The sequence below is a fragment of the Euleptes europaea genome, chromosome 7 (genome assembly GCF_029931775.1).
Source record: "Euleptes europaea isolate rEulEur1 chromosome 7, rEulEur1.hap1, whole genome shotgun sequence".
In the NCBI taxonomy this organism is placed as follows: domain Eukaryota; kingdom Metazoa; phylum Chordata; class Lepidosauria; order Squamata; family Sphaerodactylidae; genus Euleptes; species Euleptes europaea.
The window spans coordinates 78,998,990-79,020,796 of NC_079318.1; the positions used below are offsets into that span (position 1 = coordinate 78,998,990).

The window sequence follows — 21,807 nt, forward strand, 5'->3', positions numbered from 1 at the left end:
CGCGAGAACTAAATTAAGGTCCGCGAAACAAAGTTATAAACCCATAATAAATTAATATTTTCAATTAAAAGTTATCTATTATAAAAATATATATTCAAATATTATTCTAAGTTTAATGTTTAACTAACAGTTATGATTAAAGTTTATTTTCAAATTCTCTGAATTTTTATTTTGAACCTTGGGGTCCCTGCACCGAACAAAAAAGTCCTAGCGGTCCCTGGTCAAAAAAAGGTTGGGAACCACTGGTCTAGACATTAGGAAGAATTTTCTAACCGTTAGAGCGGTTCTTCAGTGGAACAGCCTTCCTCGGGAGGTGGTGGGCTCTCCTTCCCTGGTGGTTTTTAAGCAGAGGCTAGATGCTGATTCTGTGACCTCAGGCAGATCATGAGAGGAAGGGCATCTTGGCCATCTCCTGGGCATGGAGTAGGGGTCACTGGGTGTGTGTGTGGGGGAGGTAGTTGTGAATTTCCTGCATTGTGCAGGGGGCTGGACTAGATGACCCTGGTGGTCCCTTCCAATTCTATGAAATAACCAGCTCAACCCCCAATGGAGTCCCCAGGGCTGAATAGGGACATAGGATTCCTATCTCACTACCGATGCTGATTTTCTGCCCCCGAGCATTTTCACTCTGTTCTGATCAAGCAGATTACAATGTGCATTGCACCTCTGCATCCTGAATTCCTTCTTTGCAACACCCCTCCCACCTTCTGACTCGGATGTGACTCAGAGATCTCCATTCCAACTGGAATCGGAAGAAGGGAGCTTTGACTCTCAAAAGCTTATCCCCTGAAAATCTTGTTGATCTCTAAGGTGCTACTGGACTCTCATCCATCGTTTCTGGCATTGTTTAACACGTCAAGTTTAATACTTACGCCTTGTTTCAGATTTCTGCAATCCTAGTCCTATTACTGATTGCATTGAGTCTCCGTGAGAAATGCGGATTATAAACAACAAATAAAAATAATTTATTTACTCCGTTTCCAAGTGCTCAAGGATTCTTTGTTTGCCTGGGCTTTTGACAGGCTGTGAACAACAGGCATCGTAGGGTATTTGGGGTTCTTTTATTTTGGTTTTAACTTGTAATGTTTTAACTGTTACTGTAAGCTGCCTGGAGCCAAGCGGAAAGGCAGGGTATAAATATTTGAATAAATAAATATGTTTATACCTCCTCCTTTCTCCCCAAAGCGACAGGCATCATTCTCCGCACACACACACCCATTTTATCCTCGCTGCAACCCTGTGAGGTAGGTTAGGCTGAGAGAGTGTGACAAGGTCATGCAGAGAGCTCTGGTGGCAGAGTGGGGTTTGGAACCTGGGCCCCCCAGATCCTTGTCTGGCCCTACAGCTCCCTATGGGGCACAGGTGAAACCTGTGTTGTGACAAAACTGGGGGTTGGGGGGGGGGGAGAGAGACCCAAGAAACTGTTTCAAGAAACAGTTATTTATTTGGAGCAGCTGCGACCCAGAGGCACTAATGGGCAGAAATCTCTGAGTCCCGATTGTACTGAGGGAGAGATATTTATCCAAATTCAAGATATGACAACCCATCAACATTCAGGGTAAAGCTGATCGCACTACAGACATAGAGGCGGCAGTAAAGTCACAGTTTCACCCAGTTCTTGTTATGGTTCACTGTAACCCTCCGTGACTCTTGCCCCAGTTACTAGCACCCAGACACACAGCGATACCCTGCCCAGCAACCAGCTATTCCCTTGCTGCCCTAATACATTTACAGAAAGGAAAAGAGGTTATGACAAATTGCGAAATCAGTGGATCTTCCATAGTCAGGGGAAGTCTACCTTGCTGTCTCCCCTGCACACGCAGAGGCAGAAAACCTGGGCATACCCGTGCTGGTGAGGGAGGCAGCCCCAAGGGCAGCAGGCCTCCCTGCCTTGCGTGTTGGTCCCCCGGGACAACCTGTCGGCCCCGCGTGCGAGAGGATGCGGGTCGCCGGCGGCCGCGTGGGGTCGGCGGGGCGTGCGTGATTGCAACTTTGGGGAAGGGGGGGGCGCCAAAGACCCCGCGGAATCCAGATGTGGCCGGGGGGGGGCACTTCCAGCGCCGGGCAGCTGCTGGTTTCCAGGCCGCCCCCCCCCCGCCGGCGCGCACCAGTGGCCCACCTCTGCGCCGCCCGGGCTGCATTGCGGAGCCAGCCAGGGAAGCGATGCCGTGGCAAAGCAGGTGAGGGGCTGGGATGGGGATGGGGATGGGGGGGCACGCCGGCAGACAATGGGGCGCTGCCCTTCCCGGCTGACGGCCCCATTCCCCAGGGAGGGGGGGGTGCAGCTCTGTCCTGAGCCGGGAGAGGGTCGGTCGGAGGGGGCCCCGTTTGGAGCAGGGATGGGGAGGGCTCCCAGTCTGGCCGGAGCGGCGGAGACCATCGGGTGGGGAGGGGTGCCTGCAAGCCCTCTTCGGCCTCCCCCTCCCCGCTGCCGTATAGAGCATCTGGCAGATCTGGCGGTGCCCTCCCCAAAAGGGGGGGGGGTCTGCGCGCCCCCTTCTTTCTTCGCCAGCGGCGCCGGTTCTTGTTGTTCCGTGTCCAAGCTGGGGATTCCCCCAGTTAGAAACGAGAAGTCTCTAATGACAGCCAGATCCGCGGGGGGGGGGGGGAGAGACCGCACTCCTGGGTTTCCCTGGCTCCCTTCCCCCGCCGAGTCCTGATTCACACCCACCGCCGCCCCAGTCTCCCTTACAGGGAGGGCAGCCTTCCCCTTCGGTCCCTAGGACCACCTCAAAACAGCCTACGGGAAAGACAAATGCTCTTGCCGGTCTAGAACTGGTTTCTCTCCGGATGGTGGATCTGGTTTTACCCCTGAAGCTGCCTTCTACTGAATCGGACCCTCGGACCATCAAAGTCAGCACTGTCTACCCGGACCAGCAGCGGCTCTCCAGGGTCTCAGGCAGGGGTCCTTCGCATCACCGACTTGCCTGGTCCCTTTAGCCGGAGAGGACGGGGACTGGACCTGGGACCTTCTGCATGCCAAGCAGATGCTCTACCAGGGCCCCAGCCCTTCCCCAATCAGTCGAAACAGAGCTTGTAAAACCTGCCGGGAAGTACCTTAAACGAATAAATTCACACTGGCCCATCTGGCATCACACCTGTGAGCAATTCTATGGGGTGCACTCAAAGACCACATCTGGGGGGGAGTGAGACTGGCCATTTATGCATGGGAGGCTTTGCCCTGGATTTGCCTCTCCCCGGATGCACCTCTCTTTCTAACAACCCTCCCCTTTAATCAAAACCGAAGGGGTGTATGGGTCTATGCATCTGCAGAAATGGGCTCTGATTCAACAGAGTCTTATGCTGAACCAAATTGTGTGTAAGTGGGTTAAAGAACAGATACATTGGGAAGTATAATATAAATGTGTGGAAGGTTGTTAGGGTGCTGTCAGAATAATGACAACGGTGTACTGTGGAAACACAACTGACTCATTGCACTCCTAGGACCATGGGGTTTTCACGCTAGAGATGAGCAGAGGGGAGACATGATAAAGGTCTATAAAATTACGCATGGTGTGGAGAGAGTGGGCAGGGAGAAGTTTTCCTCCCTCTCTCATAAAACTAGAACGTGGTGTGACCATACACTTCCATACCTGAACTATTGGAACCTCTGGACTATCTTATGGGACTAAGGGGAATGCGGGGAGATACAACACCTTGCTCCAAGGTACAGGAGTAACTCAGACACTACACTGGGCTTCGCTGTAGGTTCCAGCAGGACTCTGCAAATGGCAAGCAGCACTTTGGACCCAGGAAAAGGAAGTGGCCTGAACTCCATCTTGGATGTGGTTGCACAGCAGAGAAGGAGAGCAACAACCTTCTGACTCCTCTGCATCCCTGCCTTTGATTCATCTCCAGAAAGGTTGCCTTCCTGGGCGTTTACATAACTATGAATGTGGCCAACATATCAAAATCCCCTTAACCTCTGCTCTGCGCAAGGACAATGGCTTTCCCCTTTCCACACCTTGAATTCTTTCCTTGGGATAATCTGGGCTCAGACTAATCCCATCTCCCTATTCATCCTCTTCCTCTCCTCACCCACCGCTTCCTACCAGCTGTTCAATATCACAATCAGTCGATACTTGACAGCTGTCAATGATCCTGTCACGTTCTTATCACCCTAGCCACCCATCCTTTTGCCCAACAATATTCCCTCACTTGAGAAGCAATCAGACTTTTGTTTGAGTGGGAATGACCAGTCATTCTCAGCCCTCACCAGGCGTTGCCAACTGCAGGGAGACCAAACCTGCTCCTCCTCCCCTCCTTGGGTATAAAAATATCTCCTTTTGCCACAGTAGGTGGCTGCTGTTTTACACAAGATGTGAGCCCCACACCTGGAGTTCAGTCCTTTTCCCCCTTTCCCCTCTTGCAGCTGCCATTCTGGATCTTCGTTCTGCAGGAAGGTGACTATAGCTCGCTTGGGAATCTCAAACCTTTACTTTCTTAGCTCTCTCTGTGTTGGGAATTGGTACCACAAAATCCACAATCCTGTGAGCATTTCCTAAATTTGTTCTAACTGAAAAAAAGAATAAAGTGAAAGAGGGAAGGGGAAATGAGAATGATCAGAGAAATTAAGAGGAAGAGACTGATGAAAAGGAGGAGAGGACAGGGAGAAAAAAAGAGGAGAAACAGAATGAATATCTTTATTACATAAATGATTGTTGAGGACAGAGGTTCTCAGTAAAACTGAGAATGATTATTATTATTGTGAGTTCTATATGGTGTACTAGGGACAGAAAGTTCTAAAGCTAGAGTGAAGCCCGTTCTTCATTAAACAACTTTGCTTTTAGAAAGTCTCCTGCTGACTAGGGCATATAAAAGGTTTGTGTGTGTCTCCAGGAATTTCCCAGCCAAGAACTGGCAACCCTAGAGCTTGTACTTACAATGAGGAGGCTTCACAACTCTCATTAAGGCCTTGCAAGCCATCTAGGGTTGCCAACCTCCAGGTGATGGCTGGTGATCTCCCATGATTACAACTGATTCCCAGCCGATGGAGATCAGTTCACCTGGAAAAAATGGCTGCTTTGGAAGGTGGACTCTATGAGATTATGCCCCATTGAAGTCCCTCCCCTCCCCAAACCCTGCCCTCCTCAGGCTTCACCCCCAACATCTACAGATATTTCCCAATCCGGAGCTGGCCACCCTAAAGCCATCCCGCACTTTGCTTGCATGTCATGGAACAGGGTTGCCAGCCCCAGGTTGAGAAATACCTGGAGATTTTGGGGGTGGAGCCGGAGGAGGGCAGGGTTTGGAGTGAGGAGGGACTTCAACTGGGTATAATGCCATAGAGTCCACCTTCCAAAGCGCCCATTTTCTCCAGCTAATCTGATCTCTGTCGCCTGGAGATCAGTTATGATAGCAGCAGATCTCCAGGCACCACCTGGAGGTTGGCAACCCTAGTCATGGAGTTGTGCTATCTGCCACGGAGTCTTGTCCTACCTCTGATGCACGCACTTCGTTGAAAATGTTCCGATCACACAACTGGTTTCCTTCCTCATCCCAGTAGCTACAGAAATTGGTTTCTGTGCATGTGGTTTTTACTGACGGCTGAGCTCTCTCAAACTGAGATCTTGCATGGCAGGAAGCAAGACTTCACCGGCTGAAGTCGAGCTGGCAGATGCTGCTTCCTTCGCCCTTTGTGAGTCGGCAACGCTCTGGTTTCTACTGGACTCTTAAGAACACAAAGCTCTCCTTCTGTGAAGTAAGTTGTGTATGTTTACTTATTTAGTCGCTTTCCTTATAGTGCACCTTGCTCACTGAGACACAAGGCAGATCACAAACTTAGCAAGGACGAGGGGAAGGGCGGCAGAAATTGCAGTCAGAATGCTTGCGTGCACAGACCTCACTGACGGGGCAAATGATGCCCCCCCCCCCAGTGCCATTTCTGGTTGGGAAAACCGCACAGTGGGTGGAGGCAAGGAGCCCCTCCTACATCTTTGCCACATTCCCGATCCGAATCAGGCCCCTGCAGTGTTTCTAAATGGAGTGCCACCAGGACGTCCCGGCTGCAGTATGGCTGCCTGTTCCCATGGCAAACTAGCGCAAAACCTCACGTTGAGTTTGGGCCCAAAGGAGAGGTCTCGAGCCATTTCGGTGAGGGGATAAGATGGAAAGCTGCAGGCTGCCCTGGACACCACTTGTCCTGAAGAGGACTGGCCACAGCAGTTGGTGTAAATGGTGTGAAGAGAATGGACAGAGAAATGTCTCTCCCAAGGGAATTGATGGGCAATAGATTCAAGACAGGCACACCGTTAACGTATGCAATTAACTGCTGCTTGCTTAGACGGCTTTGAAAAGGAATTAGACAAAACTCTCAGAGGCTCACTGAAAGAGATGGATGCCTATCTGGGCTTTGGTCTGACCCAGCAGGGCTCTCATAAGCCTTTCACAGCCTAAGAAGTATGTTACAGAAATGGCAGGATGTACAAGTGGCGGTCGTTTCGCCTAGCAAGTGCTGTAGGGCCGCTCCTCTCACGCTGTCCATCTCTCCCCAGGTCCATGGACCCCCGGCACTGCTTGCGGCTTCCCCGGCGGTGGGGAAGGGGGTGTGTCTGGCTGAGCTTCGTTTTGCTGTGCCTTGCCATGGTCTACTTGATCTGCCTGCAGTCCGGGCTCATGCTGCATTTGGGGCCACGCCGGGGCCGGGGGGCCTCCATCTCCATGGCAACGGTCTTCCGGGGCATCCAAACCCACCATGCGGGAAACAGGACTCCGGAGCTCCTCCCTGCCGGACCTGCCAGGCGGAACTTTGGCTCTGCGCCGCGGCCTCCGTCCTTGGGCTCTTTCCTCTCCAGCGGTAGGAGCTTCTGGCAACGTCTTGTGGAGGTGCTCCTTGGGTCCCGGCGTCACCGAAGGGCTTCCCAGTCCATCCTCCCTGCCCAGCCCCTGCCCTGGCCCGTCTGGCAAAAGGAGCTCTCGTCTCAGGTGCTGGGCCCCCGACTCCAGCAGGTCTTCCGGAACTACCAGGCCATGAACAAGTACCACGTGCCCCCGGACGTCGGGCCACGCCCAGGGGTCCCACACTTGACTGGGATGGAGCTCTTGTGCCGCCTCAAGGGCCGTGTGGATGTGACGACCCTGGTGGGGGATGAGGGCCCCTTTGCAGCCCCTGAGTGGACTGGAGTGCTGCCCCAAAGGAGCCTGGCTGAAGACCTGGGGCCTCTGGAGAGGTGTGCGGTGGTGAGTTCAGCCGGCTCCATGTTGGGATCTGGACTGGGCAAGGAGATAGGTGAGTATGCAAGAAGCAATAGAGGGTGATGCACCTGTGGATGGCTCTAAGCCATAAACAATTTATATCCAAGGAACTAAAGGTAAAGGTCCCCTGTGCAAGCACCAGGTCATTCCTGACCCATGGGATGACATCACATCCCGACGTTTCCTAGGCAGACTTTGTTTACGGGGTGGTTTGCCAATGCCTTCCCCAGTCATCTTCCCTTTACCCCCAGCAAGCTGGGTAGTCATTTTACCGACCTCGGATGGGAGGCTGAGTCAACCTTGAGCCGGCTACCTGAAACCAACTTCCGTTGGGATAGAACTCAGGTTGTGAGCAGAGCTTGGACTGCAGTACTGCAGCTTACCACTCTGCGCCATGGGGCTCCTATCCAAGGAACTAAATAGCTAATATCACCCAACAAGCCTTCCTTTGTCCTAATGCTGTCCATGGAAGTCAATGGACTCAGAAGGGTGTAGCTCTGCTTAGGACTGAACTGTTGAGTACATAACTTTCCTCTCAACAGCGCCCCAAATGTGTGGTTGTAGCAGTCCACCTATTTTGCTTAATTGTAGACCTACCTCTGCAAATTGTGAATGAAGGTCTGGAAATTGATATTGTCAAAGGAGACGTAGAGTTGCCAACTATGGGTTGAGAAACGGCTGGAGATTTGGGGGTGCAGCCTGGAAAGACCAGGGTTTGGGGAGGGGAGGGACCTCAGTGAATTATAATGGCATAGAGTCTACCCTCCAAAGCAGCCATTTTCTCCAGGGAAGCTGATCTCAGTAGTCTACTCTAGACATCAACTGTAATACTGGAAGATCTCCAGGTGAAGTTGCCAGGTCCCTCTTCACCACCTGTGGGAGGTTTTTGGGGCGGAACCTGAGGAGGACAGGGTTTTGAGAGGGGAGGGCAGGGGTGGGGAACCTTTTTTCTGCCAAGGGCCATTTGGATATTTATAATATCATTCGGGGGCCATACAAAATTATCAACTTAAAAATTAGCCTGCTATATTTGGTCAAACATTTAGCCAAGAGGCACGACCAGAGACGGCTCCGAGTGTCTGCCACATAGAGCGACTCGCTTTTGAGCTCTGGTGTCCCCAGCTGGGCCCAAGAGAATCAGGCAGGGCAGCATCCTTCTGAGCTAGAGATCTACCAGGACCCATGAAGGGCCAGACCAAATGATTTCGAGGGCCTTATACGGCCCCCGGGCCTGACATTCCCCACCCCTGGGGGAGGGACTTCAATGCCATAGAGTCCAATTGCCAAAGCGGCCATTTTTCTCCAGGTGAACTGATCTCTATCGGCTGGAGATAAGTTGTAATAGCAGGAGATCTCCAGCTAGCACCTGGAGGTGAGCAACCCTAAGCGCCTTACTCACTTCTCACTCTTGTTCTCCCCATGGCCTATACTTGTGTATCTGGGATGAGAGAACTGAAGGGACATTTTCTGTTTGCACTTTGCAGCCACGCCAATGTAGCTTCATCTCACCCAAGCCCTACTTGCTCCAGCGTCACTTGTGTGAATATCGATTAGCTGACCAGTGCTGTTTTTTCATCTTTCCAAATGCTTGTAATCCCATGTTTACATTTCTGTTTTCACTGAGGCCGTTTATCAAACAGCATGTTTGCCCACTTGCACTGAGAGTCTCAGCTGTGTCTTGTGTTTTGTAAGCTCACTACACAATTGTTTTTTAGGCTTTAGGAGTAAGTTAGGTGCTAGATGGTTGGGTGGGGGTATCATACCAGTGAACAGACCTAGATCTCAATCCAGAGTGTTTTTTTATTTATTGATATTACTTTACAGCATTCTGGCCACTCTTTTAGTAGAATTATCAGCCCAGAAGAATAGAAACCGGGTACAATAAAATGTCAAAAATATGAACAGCCAGTAAGGTAAAAAATTAAAGTGTATAGGATGCCACAAAACAGTTTGAAGGCGGTGAGAAAGCGAAGTAAAACAGCTTCTAAAAGCCAAGGTGGATGCCAAAGGAACTTTCCTGGGGACAGCAATGCACAGTTTTGGTGCCCCCACCAAAAAAAGCCCTGTCATATGTGCTTCCACCCATCATAAGGTCTCACCTAGGATTGCCAACCTCCAGGTGGTATCTGGAGATCTCCCAGTATTACAACTCATCTCCAGGCAATAGAAATCAGTTCCCCTGAAGAAAATGGCTGCTTTGGCAATTAGACTCTATGGCATTGAAATCCCTCCCCTCTCCAAACCCCGCCCTCCTCAGACTCCACCCCCAAAAAATGCTTAGGGCTGTTTAGCTTGGAAAGAAGGCGGCTGAGGGGAGACATGATAGAGGTCTATAAAATTATGCATGGTTTGGAGAGAGTGGACAGGGAGACGTTTTTCTCCCTCTCCCATAATACTAGAACACGGGGTCATCTGCTAAAGCTGGAGGGTGAGAGATTCAAAACAGATAAAAGGAAGTATTTTTTCACACAATGCATAGTTAAATTGTGGAACTCCCTGCCCCAGGATGTGGTGATGGCTGCCAGCTTGGAAGGCTTTAAGAGGGGAGTGGACATATTTATGGAGGAGAGGGGTGTTCATGGCTGTTAGTAAAAATGAATACTAGTCATGCTGCATACCTATTCTCTCTAGTATCAGAGGAGCATGCCTATTATTGTGGGTGCGGTGGAGCACAGGCAGGATGGTGCTGCTGCAGTCGTCTTGTTTGTGGCTTCCTGGAGGCACCTGGTTGGCCACTGTGTGAGCAGACTGCTGGACTTGATGGGCCTGGGTCTGATCCAGCTTGGCCTTTCTTATGTTCTTAAAATCTCCAGGTATTTCCCAACCTGGAGCTTGCAACTCTAGTCTCAGCATCTGGGCAGCTTTATATTAGAGGAGGTGGTCCTATAATATTTAAAGGTATCTTGGCCCCAAAATGTTAAAGGGCTTTAAATGTTTGAAAAAAAAACAGGATTGTGGGTTGAGTTTGGGAACAAGCTGGCAGGCAGCCAGCGTCAATGGACCAAAACAGGTGTAATGTAATTCCGGCAGGGAGCCTGACTCCGCAACTGAGCAGCTGCATTTTAGAATAACTGAAGTTCCCAATAACTTTTCAAAGGCAGCCCCACGTCGAGGGCATTAACAATAGTCGAGTCTAGTAATTACTGTGATTGCGCTCAGATTTTAATAGGAAGCTGGTGGTGCATCTACAGAAGCAAAATTTCTGTTTACTAGTTCCAGCACATGTGAAGCCTGGGTGTGTAGGGAGAAGAAAGAACATCCCCCAAGATCAGCTCAGAGTTCTCAAGACAGGCCTGACGCTGTAGCTAGGCATCCCGCTCTTTGCTCATTCGCCGTTCTCAAATGGGGGCCCTGGTCCAACCCCGCATGAAATGATGGCTGTTTGCCCGAACCTTTATTGCCTGAGGTGTGAAAGTATAGAGGGGTAAGGCAATCTGCATATGCTCTGAGCCACTCTTTTTTAAATGATCTGAGTCACTGTTATTGCACTGATCCTTGGCATGGAGACAGGGTTGCCAGCTCCAAGTTGAGAAATTCCTGGAGATTTTGGGGGTGGAGCCTGGAGAGGGAGGTCAGTGGGGTATAATGCCATAGAGTCCACCCTCCAACTCAGTAATTTCCCCCAGGGGAACTGAACCCTGTCATCTGGAAACTAGTTGGAATTCCAGGTCTCCAGGCCCCACATGGAAGCTAACCAAAAAATATACACTAGTGCTGTATCAGTAATATGTAAACAAAAGGCAGCACATGGGCTCAATACGAATAAAATATCCACAGTATAGTTTGAATTTCAAGTCTTTGGCTTATTCTTATCACTATAGTGCTTATAATATTTACAGTGTAACCAACATAGAAAATTTACATTCATAAATGTTTAAGCCAAATACATATTTAAGCCAAATATATGTATTTGGCTTAAACATTTATGAATGTAAATTTTCTATGTTGTTCACACTGTAAATATTATAAGCACTATAGTGATAAGAATAAGACAAAGACAAAATTCAAACTATATTGTGGATATTTTATTCGTATTGAGCCCATGTGCTGCCTTTTGTTTACCCACATGGAAGCTGGCAGCCCTGCATGAAGAACAGGTAATGGGGCTTAGCTAAGGTGCATATTAAGTCCTGCCTAGCTTGATGGATATATGAGAGGTGAGAGGTGGTGAGCTCCCCCTCACTGGCAGCCTTTAAGCAGAGGCTGGACAAGCACTTGTCAGGGATGCTGTAGGCTGATCCTGCATTGAGCAGGGGGTTGGACTCGATGGCCTGTATGGCCCCTTCCAACTCTACAAGTCTATGTGTGGGGGGTGTTTGTGTGTGGATCAGTTCTGTGTAGCTGAGCTCTGCTAGCAAAGTGTGTGAGTGCAGGGTGTCAGTCTCTCAGTTACTTTGCCTTCCTTCACCTCCCACCAGGAAAGGGAATTTTGAGGTGCATATTGAGGTACGTAACCTTAATGTGTTGGGACTGAGGAGATGGCTGAGTTGGGGGTCTGCCTGGTCTCTCTCCCTCACACCCTGATTTTTCTCCTCCTGCCAGACTCCCATGATGCCGTTCTTCGCTTCAATGGAGCTCCAACCATGGGCTACGAGCGTGACGTGGGCACCAAAACCACCCTCCGCCTTGTGAACTCCCAGGTGTACCATGAAGAGTGGGGGCACTGGGGCAGAAGGGTTTACGGGGGGCGGGGGTGGACATAAGAAGAAAAGCCTGCTGAGTAGAGGGAGGAGAGACAGGGAGCTGGAGTGGAAGGGGCTTCGATTAGCTCTGAAATAGGGCACTTTCAGACAGCCCAAATAATGCACTTTCAATCCACTTTCAGTGCACCTTAACGATAGTTTGCAAGTGGATTTTGCCAGTTCACACAGTAAAATTCACCTTCAAAGTGCATTGAAAGTGCATTATTTGGGCTGTCTGAAAGTGCCCGTATTCCGGCGTCCCAACTGGAGTTGCTTTGGCTCATTACTTTCAGAATGTAGATCTATCTCTGTGCAGGACTATGGGTTGGAGATTTTCAAATCTCCAAGCCAACGGAAAAGCCCCCCCCCTTTTTGTAGAAACAATTGAATTTACATTGAAGTCACAGTTATTACATGGCTGAATTATGAACGACCATGTTTTGAATCTCAGGTTTGAATTTGCTTAGGAAAGTTCAGTTTGTCTCCAGCCCAGACCGGTATGGTAGAGATGATAATGGCCTGGCTTGCAGGGATGGTGTAAGGATTTCAAAGACATTTTTATTTATTTGCTTAAATAGACCCCTGTTCCACATTTTGGCCAATTTGAATTACAGACGAGCTCACTGTTGTTTACAACATATTGAACCAATTGACATAATTTCAATAAAATAACCAGAGGACAACAAATAAAATAATGCCAAGTTTGGAATAGAAATATATTTACATAATGGCAATGTAGGACCACCAGTGGGGAGACCTGGGTAGAAATCTTCACTCAGCTATGAGTTTACTAGGTGATCTTGGGCCAGTCACTCTCTCTCTCTCAGCCTATTCTACCTCACAGGATTGTTGTGATGATGTAATGTAGGCGAGAGCAGTGTACACTGCTCTGAGCTCCTTAGAAGAAGGGCAGGAAATGAAAAAAATAGTACAAAGAATCAAACGCTGCTAAAACCAAGTAAGCAAAAGCTCAAACTATATATTTAAGAACCTTCTTCCTGAGAGCCATCAGGCACCCTTTGGGATCAGTCAGCCTCTGGGGACGGACCATCTGAACTGTTCTTTCAATCCGGCAGAGAAGCTGAACTCCTGTGAGTTTCAGTGGAGCCTGCAGCACTTAGAACCCCTCAAACATAATGCAGCCCTCCAAATACACATTGTGGTTTGCAAAGTGTTCACAAACCAGTTTTTGCAATCCGATCCAGGCAGGGAGCTTACTGAGCCTCTGATGGGACTGCAATCAGCTTGTTGGGTAGGGTTGCCAGCTCCAGGTTCGATTAGCACTGAAATAGGGTTGGGAAATACCTGGAGATTTTGGGGGTGGAGCCTGAGGAGGGCAGGGTTCGGAGGGGGGAGAGTCTTCAATACCATAAATTGCCAAAGTGGCCGTTTTCTCCAAGGGAACTGATCTCTGTCATCTGGAGATCAGTTGTGATAGTGGGAGATCTCCAGCCACCACCTGGAGGTTGGCAACCCAACAGTTGGGTCATCAGTTTTGTAGGGTTACTTTGAACCAGGATTCAGTAGTTCCTGAGTACTGGATGCCTAAGGCAAGATCCCCCCACAGGCTCTTCCTCACCCCCCCTCCATATACAATGTGTGTGTTAAATTCCGTCGCTTCCGACTCATGGCGACCCTATGAATGAAAGTCCTCCAAAATGTCCTATCTTTGACAGCCTTGCTCAGATCTTTCAAACTGAAGGCTGTGGCTTCCTTGATTGAGTCAATCCATCTCTTGTTGGGTCTTCCTCTTTTCCTGCTGCCCTCAACTTTTCCTAGCATGACTGTCTTTTCCAGTGACTCTTGTCGTCTCATGACATGACCAAAATACGATAGCCTCAGTTTAGTCATTTTAGCTTCTAAGGTCAGTTCAGGCTTAATTTGATCTATTAACAATTTCAAGCTTACCCTGATTCATGCTTTTCACATTCCATGTTCCTATTATATGCGTCGAACAGCTTCGCACTTTTCTTTTGCATATACAATACAGTGTATTGACTGCCTCTTCACAAAGCAGAGGTGGTGGCTCTTTCTCCAAGATCTGGGGTTTTGCCAGGACACTACTTCATTTGCCTATAGGATTGAGCCAGCTCTAACTCAAACTTCTTCCTTTTGCATCTAAATGCCCGTCCAGTAGCAGCTTAAAAACCAGCAAGATTTTTCCTGGGTCTAAGCTTTTGTGAATCCAAGCTCCCTTTGTCAGATATTCCGTCGTTGGCTGACAAAGTTAGTTTTGACTCACTACGCCCTGGAAAATATGGTCTTTAAGGTGCTGCTGGACTCGCATTTTGTTCTGCTACTACAGACTAACACGGCTGCCCACCTGAAAGCACTTGCATCTAAATGGTTTGCTTTTGACTTGGGATCAGGCATTTTCTGACTCACACTTTCCCCCACAGCTGATGGCCTCCCCTGAGCAGCATTTTCTGGATGGTTTCCTCTATACCCAGGGAGTCTTGGTTGCCTGGGATCCAGCCCCTTACCCCGGAGAATTACAGGAGGTGAGCTTTGGTGTCTGTGCTGTTTGATCTCCAGCCGATAGAGATCCATTCACCTGGCAATTGGACTCTATGGCATTGAAGTCCCTCCCCTCTCCAAACCCTGCCCTTTTCAGGCTCCGCCCCCAAAATCTCCAGGTATTTCCCAACCCTACACTGACAGAAGGGAAATACCTACCTTGATTCGGTTCAAATTCCCATTCGCTATGGATGAACTTTCCCTTGCGAGCTCTTCAGTTATTTGATTAATTTAATTAGACAATTATATCACTGAGAGGGGAGGCAGTTTACAAGCCATTGAAAATCCATAAATGTTAAAAACCTAACAATAGCATTTCAAAAGACACAGGCCCAATACAATATCAGCAGTCTCACTGAGGTAAGGTTGCCAACTCCAACTTGGGAAATTCCTGGAGATTTGGGGTGGGGGGGTGGGGAGGGCAGAGCTTGGGAAGGGGGGTGGAGCTCAGCAGGAATGGGATGCCAAAGATTTTGTTCCTGTTTTGGGGTACTGTGGGCGTAATCTGAGTCTTGGGTCTGTGAGGGGAGCTCTGAGATAATATAGAAAGAGCAAAGGTTAGCAACAACCCCGGGGCGAGGAGAGTGCTTGGAGTGGCTTCGGCTGCCAAAGTGTCCTGCTCTCCACCCTTCTGTTGTTTTTTCCCTCCCACCCCAGTGGTACGAGGCCCCCGATTACCCCCTCTTCGGCCCATTCCGCACTGTGCGCTCCCGCAGACCATGGCAGCTCTTTCACCTTTTGCATCCACGACTGCAGTGGCAGCTCTGGGAATTGGTGCAGGAAGGCGCGAGCGAACAGGTGCAGAGGAATCCTCCATCCTCGGGGCTGCTTGGTAAGAAAGACGTTCCCAACCTCACCCCTGCATGTGCGTCCTCGTGTAGCCGACCCCAAGGTCAGCCTGCCTGCATTCTGAAGAATCTCGCCCATCCAAACGCCAACAAGGGCAATACCCGCGCTTTCACCTGCATGGGGATTTTGCAGCCGCGTCCAGATTCAAGGCTCTGCAGTGCTCCGTGGCAGCAGAAATTGTTTGTGTTGTTGTGATTGAGTAACCTCATTCAGACACGCAAGCTACACGCATACCCACAGAAGCCGCTTGTCAGTGGCTCTTTAGCATCAAGCAAGCAGGCATGCACACAAACATTCCAAAGGCTGACTCCCCCCTACTCCTTTAAGTTTCCTTTCTCCGTGCAAAGGAATAGAGTTCTGTTCAGTAATGTAGCAATGCCCACCCGCTCTGTGGGGACTAGTGACGTTGCAGTGACAAGCTGCATCGAATGTTGTTGGAATGTCAAATGCCTATAAAACCTCTTGCATTGTCCCTCCCCGTGTGACAAGACAGCAGAGCTCATCAGTCTGCGTCTTAGATCACCCGGGTTATGACTTCCTTGGCCAATAAAGTAAGCCATGACAGCTCACACCAGCCTCCTTGTCCTCATTGACTCCATTGGACTCTATGTAAATGGGGGGGACACATCAGTGTTGGCTTTTGCAGGCCCCAAACTGTTAAAGCGCCTCACCCTTCCTTTTGAAAGGGAGATGGAGTGGCTAAAAGCTGCTTGAAAACCATAGACTCTGCCTGGAAACTTTCCCCCCTCATCTGGGGTAGAATTCAAGGAAGGCCCCGGCAGTCCCGGCCCCATGTAGTTATGAGGGCTGCCAACTTTGTGTTGGGAAATTCCTTGAGATTTGGGGATGGAGCCTGGGGAGGGCAGAGCTTGGGAAGGGGAGAGACCTCAGTGGGGAATAATGCCAGAGTCCATCCTCCAAAGCAGCCATTTACTCCAGGAGAACTAGGGTTGTCAGATCCAGGTTGGGAACTCTTGGAGATTTGGAGATGGAGCATGAGTAAGACAGGGACCTCAGTGGGTTACAGTTAGGGTTGCCAACCTCCAGGTACTAGCTGGAGATCTCCCGCTATTACAACTGATTTCCAGCCGATAGAGATCAGTTCATCTGGAGAAAATGGCCGCTTTGGCAATTGGACTCTATGGCATTGAAGTCCCTCCCCTCTCAAAACCCCACCCTCCTCAGGCTCCGCCCCCAAAAACCTCCCACCAGCAGTGAAGAGGGACCTGGCAACCCTAGTTGCAATGCCATGGAATCCACCCTCCAAAGCATCCATTTTTGCCAAAGGAACTGATCTCTGAAGTCTGGAGATGAGCTGTAATTCCGGGGGATCCCCAGGTCCCACCTGGAGGCCGGCATCCCTAAGGAGAACTGATCTCTATGGTCTGGAGATCAGTTATCCTTCCAGATCTTCAGACCCCACCTGAAGGTTGGCAACCACAGTAGTTATTTTAAAGAATGGGCCCAGTTATTGTTATCGTAGGATCTCATTTGACCTTTTGTATTAGCTAAAAAAAAACACAACACAATAGAAATATTGAGGAAATTTTCAGGGTTAAAAAAAAACATTTTAATCAAAATATTATTTATGTATGTGTGAAGTGCAGTCAAGTCGCAGCCGACTTATGGCAATCCCTTTTTGGGGTTTTCATGGCAAGAGACTATACAGAGGTGGTTTGCCAGTGCCTTCCTCTGTATAGCAACCCTGGTATTCCTTGGTGGTCTCCCATCCAAATACTAACCAGGGCTGACCCTGCTTAGCTTCTGAGATCTGATAAGATCAGGCTAGCCTGGGCCATCCAGGTCAGGGCATTATTTATGTATACATGGTCTTTAAAACAGACCATAGCAGGCACAAGAATGTGTGTGGAGTGGCTACCTTCTTCTTGAGGTAGATTTCCACCCTGATCCTCATTGCAGATTTTAGGTAGTGGGAAGTGAAGCACTCCACACATGATTGGGGGAGCTCCTGTGTTCTTATGGTTTCAAATATTCTAGGACTAAATCCGAAAACCGACGGTTTAAGGAAGAAAACCCTGACAGAAATGAACCCTCTAACTTCCGAATCGTGTTTCCCAACTTTGCATGCGAATTACAAGCCGGCCATTATATTAATCCTTAATTAATTTCCTCCCCCTACCTTCTACTAGGGACAGTGCTGATGATGTCCCTTTGTGACATAGTCCACGTCTACGAGTTCCTGCCATCACGACGCCAGACTCACCAGTGCCACTATTACCAGACCTTCTCGGATGATGCCTGCACGCTCGGTGCCTATCACCCACTGCTCTTTGAGAAGGAATTGGTGCGGCGCATGAACCAGGGCTCTCAGGAAGACCTAGCGCAACGTGGCCGTGTGACTCTGCCGGGGTTCCGGGCCCTCAACTGTACGGAGGACGAGTAAGGCAGGGAATGGGACAGCTACAGGCATGGGAATATCCTGGTGGTGTGTAGGAGCAGGTGGGCCACAAACACCCTTCACTGGGGGAAGGAAGTCATGGCATGGATGGACTCAGGGGTGTGGGCACAGATGAGAGATGCAGGCCTGGAACGATGCAGCCCCTCCCTCACATGACCCAGGAGTCAAGGGGCACTAGAAGGAAGAGAGCTTGGGTGAGACTATGGCGTCGACCCACCACCGGATCTGCTTCTGGTGCTCTCTCCACTTCTACCAAATCCAGCTTCCCTCTACCAGCATTAGGATGCAGCTTTCCATCCTCACAGCTAGAGGAGGACTCAATTAAACTTTTTTTTTAAATAAATAAATTGGATACAAAAATCAGCCACAATTGTAAGCTGTGAATTTCTTTTTCCCTGCTATGTGGAGCATCAAGGTGCTGAAGCACACGCCAGCCCCTCTCCCATTGTCAAAGGGATAAGATCTGTACCTGTCATCACCCAAAAGCTACAGTTCAACTTTGCAAGCAAATGGAACGGCAGCCAGAGGAGAGCCCGCAACAAATGCCAGTCACCATAGCATATGACAGCGAAAAACGTTCTGTCAACAGGATCGATTGGCTGGTTTCTTAGATCTGTTTAATGAAGTGCACAGTTGCCAGAAGACCTGAGGGTTGGAGCTGATGTGCCTTTAAAATAGAAAAAGAGCAACTTTTGACACATGCAGTTTTTCAAGCCGGAAAAGTTTCATTGGCCAAACTCATCTCTTCTGTTCATCTACTAAAAGTACAGGAATCAGCCTTGTCTCCCCTCATGCCTGCTTTCCCTAAAATAGGAAAATCAAATAGAATAGGATCACAGATTAAAACCTCTTTTCCTAAACATCATTACTCACTCATTTCTGAACTGTATTGGGTTTGTTTGTGTTTACAGGATCATAGAATCATAGTTGGAAGGGACCACCAGGGTCATCTAGTCCAACCCCCTGCACAATGCAGGAAATTCACAACTACCTCCCCCCCACACCCCCAGTGACCCCCTACTCCATGCCCAGAAGATGGCCAAGGTGCCCTCCCTCTCATGATCTACTTAAGGTCATAGAAACAGCATTGCTGACAGATGGCCATCTAGCCTCTGCTTAAAAACCTCCAGGGAAGGAGAGCTTACCACCTCCTGAGGAAGCCTGTTCCACTGAGGAACTGCCCTGTTAGAAAATTCTTCCTAATGTCTAGATGGAAACTCTTTTGGTTTAATTTCAACCCGTTGGTTCTAGTCCGACCTTCTGGAGCAACAGAAAACAACTTGGCACCATTAAGCAGAGGTTTGTTTTAAAAGCTTTGATCACAGCGGTAGAAGAACATGAATTCCTTCATATTCATCCACAAGGCAACATAGGACCAATTCCAGGCTTGATGCTAGTGACTTTCAGTGTGGCCCCTCTCCCACCTTCACACAAACACAACGATATAGACAGGCACAGGAGATCTGTAAGGATGAAATGAGGGGACCACATGCCCTGAATTAAGCTTCTTGGAGGAAAGGTAGAATATATACATGAGGAACAAAATGGAGAAAAATTGTAATCCATTATTAACTTACTCGCGTTGACCGCAAATCATGTGATTCATGTCCACATGATAAGCAGGAGCGTCGTGACACCTCAAAGACTAACAACATTTTATTCCAGTAGAAGCGTTCATGGACTGGAGCTTGCTTGCACAGGAATGATGGATGAATTCTCGCCACAACACGCACTGTATCTGGAGAAGTGGGCTCTAGTCCGCAACTCTTAGGTACGTAGGTAAGTGTTGTCAAGTTGTGAGGGGCTTATGGCGACCCCAGCAAGGGGCTTTCAAGACAAGTGATTAAGCAGAGGTGGCGAATAAGAACACAAGAGAAGCCCTGCTGGATCAGACCAAGGCCCATCAAGTCCAGCAGTCTGTTCACACAGTGGCCAACCAGGTGCCTCTAGGAAGCCCACAAATAAGACGACTGCGGCAGCACCATCCAGCCTGTGTCTCAAAGCACCTAATATAATAGGCACACTCCTCTGATCCTGGAGAGAATAGGTATGCATCATGACTAGTATTCATTTTTACTAGTAGCCATGAATAGCCCTCTCCTCCATGGACATGTCCACTCCCCTCTTAAAGCCTTCCAAGTTGGCAGCCCTCACCACATCCTGGGGCAGGGAGTTCCACCATTTAACTATGCGTTGTGTGAAGAAATACTTCCTTTTTATCTGTTTTGAATCTCTCACTCTCCAGCTTCAGCAGATGTCCCCCCATTCTAGTATTATGAGAGGGGAAAAAAGCTTCTCCCTGTCCACTCTCTCCATACCATGCATAATTTTATAGACCTTTATCATGTCAACTGCCTTCTTTTCCAAGCTAAACAGCTCTAAGTACTGTGGTGGTCTCCTACCCAAGTACTGAAACTGCTTAGCTTCTGAGATCTGATGAGACTGGGCTATATGATACCACTTCCCTCCCCCACAACACTTGTGTGTCTGTGTGTTAATGTGCTGTCAAGTCGCTTCCGACTCATGGTGACCCTATGAATCAACGTCCTCTAAAACGTCCTATCCTTAACAGCCTTGCTCAGGTCTTGCAAACTGAGGGACCTAGCTGGAATCAAATCTTGTTAGCTTTTAAGATGCCACAAGGCACCTGCTAATTTTTGCTGTGACAGGTTGATATGAGTGGCCCTTCTGGAATTGTTTTTGTAGGACGTTTGGGTTAGCTCTAGGAGGTGTGATGAATCACAGCCAGGAGGCTCACAGTGACATTGTCTCTTTCTCCTTCTGCAGCCTTCCCCACAGTTGAATACAGATTGTAATCTCTGAAGGACTGAGGAATTTGGGGGTTTGCGAAAGTTTATAAAAGTGTCATGTACACATAGAGATGGCACTGTATGGCTTGGATCCTACTCCCCACCAACCGAGCTGTGCTGAATTTCCTCCCTCACCCTTCCTATGCCTCCTTGACATTAGAATCATAGAGTTGGAAGGGACCACCAGGGTCATCTAGTCCAACCCCCTGCACAATGCAGGAAATTTACAACTACCTCCCCCCCACATCCCCAGTGACCCCCACTACATGCCCAGAAGATGACCAAGATGCCCTCCCTCTCATCATCTGCTTAACGTTTTAGAATCAGCATTGCTGACAGATGGCCATCTAACCTCTTCTTAAAAACCTCCAGGGAAGGAGAGCTTACCACCTCCCGAGGAAGCCTGTTCCACTGAGGAACCACTCTGTTAGAAAATTCTTCCTAATGTTTAGACGGAAACTCTTTTGATTTAATTTCAACCCGTTGTTTCTGGTCCGACCTTCTGGAGCAACAGAAAACAACTCGGCACCCCTCCTCTATATGACAGCCCTTCCAGTACTTGAAGATGGTTATCATATCCCCTCTCAGTCTTCTCCTCTTCAGGCATTGTGCTCCACGGATCAATGGACCTCCAGGAACATCACAGCATTTGAAGTGAGCGGGTTGCAGTGAGAACGTATGAAGAGCCCTCCTGGATCAGGCCAGTGGTCCATCTAGTCCAGCATCCTGTTTCAAAAAGCAGCCAACCAGTTGCCCTGGAGCGGGGTTTATTCTCAGCTTCCCCCCCCCATTGCACAAGACGCCAGTGGTACCACAAAATCCGCAATCCTGTGAGCATTTCCTAAATTTCTTCTAATTAAAAAAAAGAATAAAGTGAAAGAGGGAAGGGGAAATGAGAATGATCAGAGAAATTGAAGAGACTGATGGGAAGGAGGACAGGGAGAAAAAAAGAGGAGAAACAGAATGAATATCTTTATTACATAAATGATTGTTGAGGACAGAGCTTCCCAGTAAAACTGATAATGATTATTATTGTGATTATTATTATTGTGAGTTCTATATGGTGTACTAGGGACAGAAAGTTCTAAAGCTAGAGTGAAGCCCGTTCTTCATTAAACAACTTTGCTTTTTGAAAGTCTCCTGCTGACTAGGGCATAAAAAAAATTTCCCAGCCAAGAACTGGCAACCCTAGAGCTTGTACTTACAATGAGGAGGCTTCACAACTCTCATGAAGGCCTTGCAAGCCATCTAGGGTTGCCAACCTCCAGGTGATGGCTGGTGATCTCCCATGATTACAACTGATCCCCAGCCGATGGAGATCAGTTCACCTGGAAAA

At 48.9% G+C, this 21,807-nt stretch overlaps 1 protein-coding gene across 1 annotated transcript; it reads left to right on the forward strand.

Annotated features, from left to right (window-relative positions):
- The first annotated feature begins 2,163 nt into the window (after positions 1–2,163).
- LOC130480798 (beta-galactoside alpha-2,6-sialyltransferase 1-like) lies at positions 2,164–17,685 on the forward strand. The gene is made up of 6 exons (XM_056853421.1): positions 2,164–2,180; positions 6,495–7,228; positions 11,737–11,834; positions 14,276–14,377; positions 15,051–15,225; positions 17,393–17,685. The coding sequence occupies exons 1-6, from the start codon at positions 2,164–2,166 to the stop codon at positions 17,644–17,646; spliced, it is 1,380 nt and encodes a 459-aa protein (XP_056709399.1). The 3' UTR covers positions 17,647–17,685.
- The last annotated feature ends 4,122 nt before the right edge of the window (positions 17,686–21,807 follow it).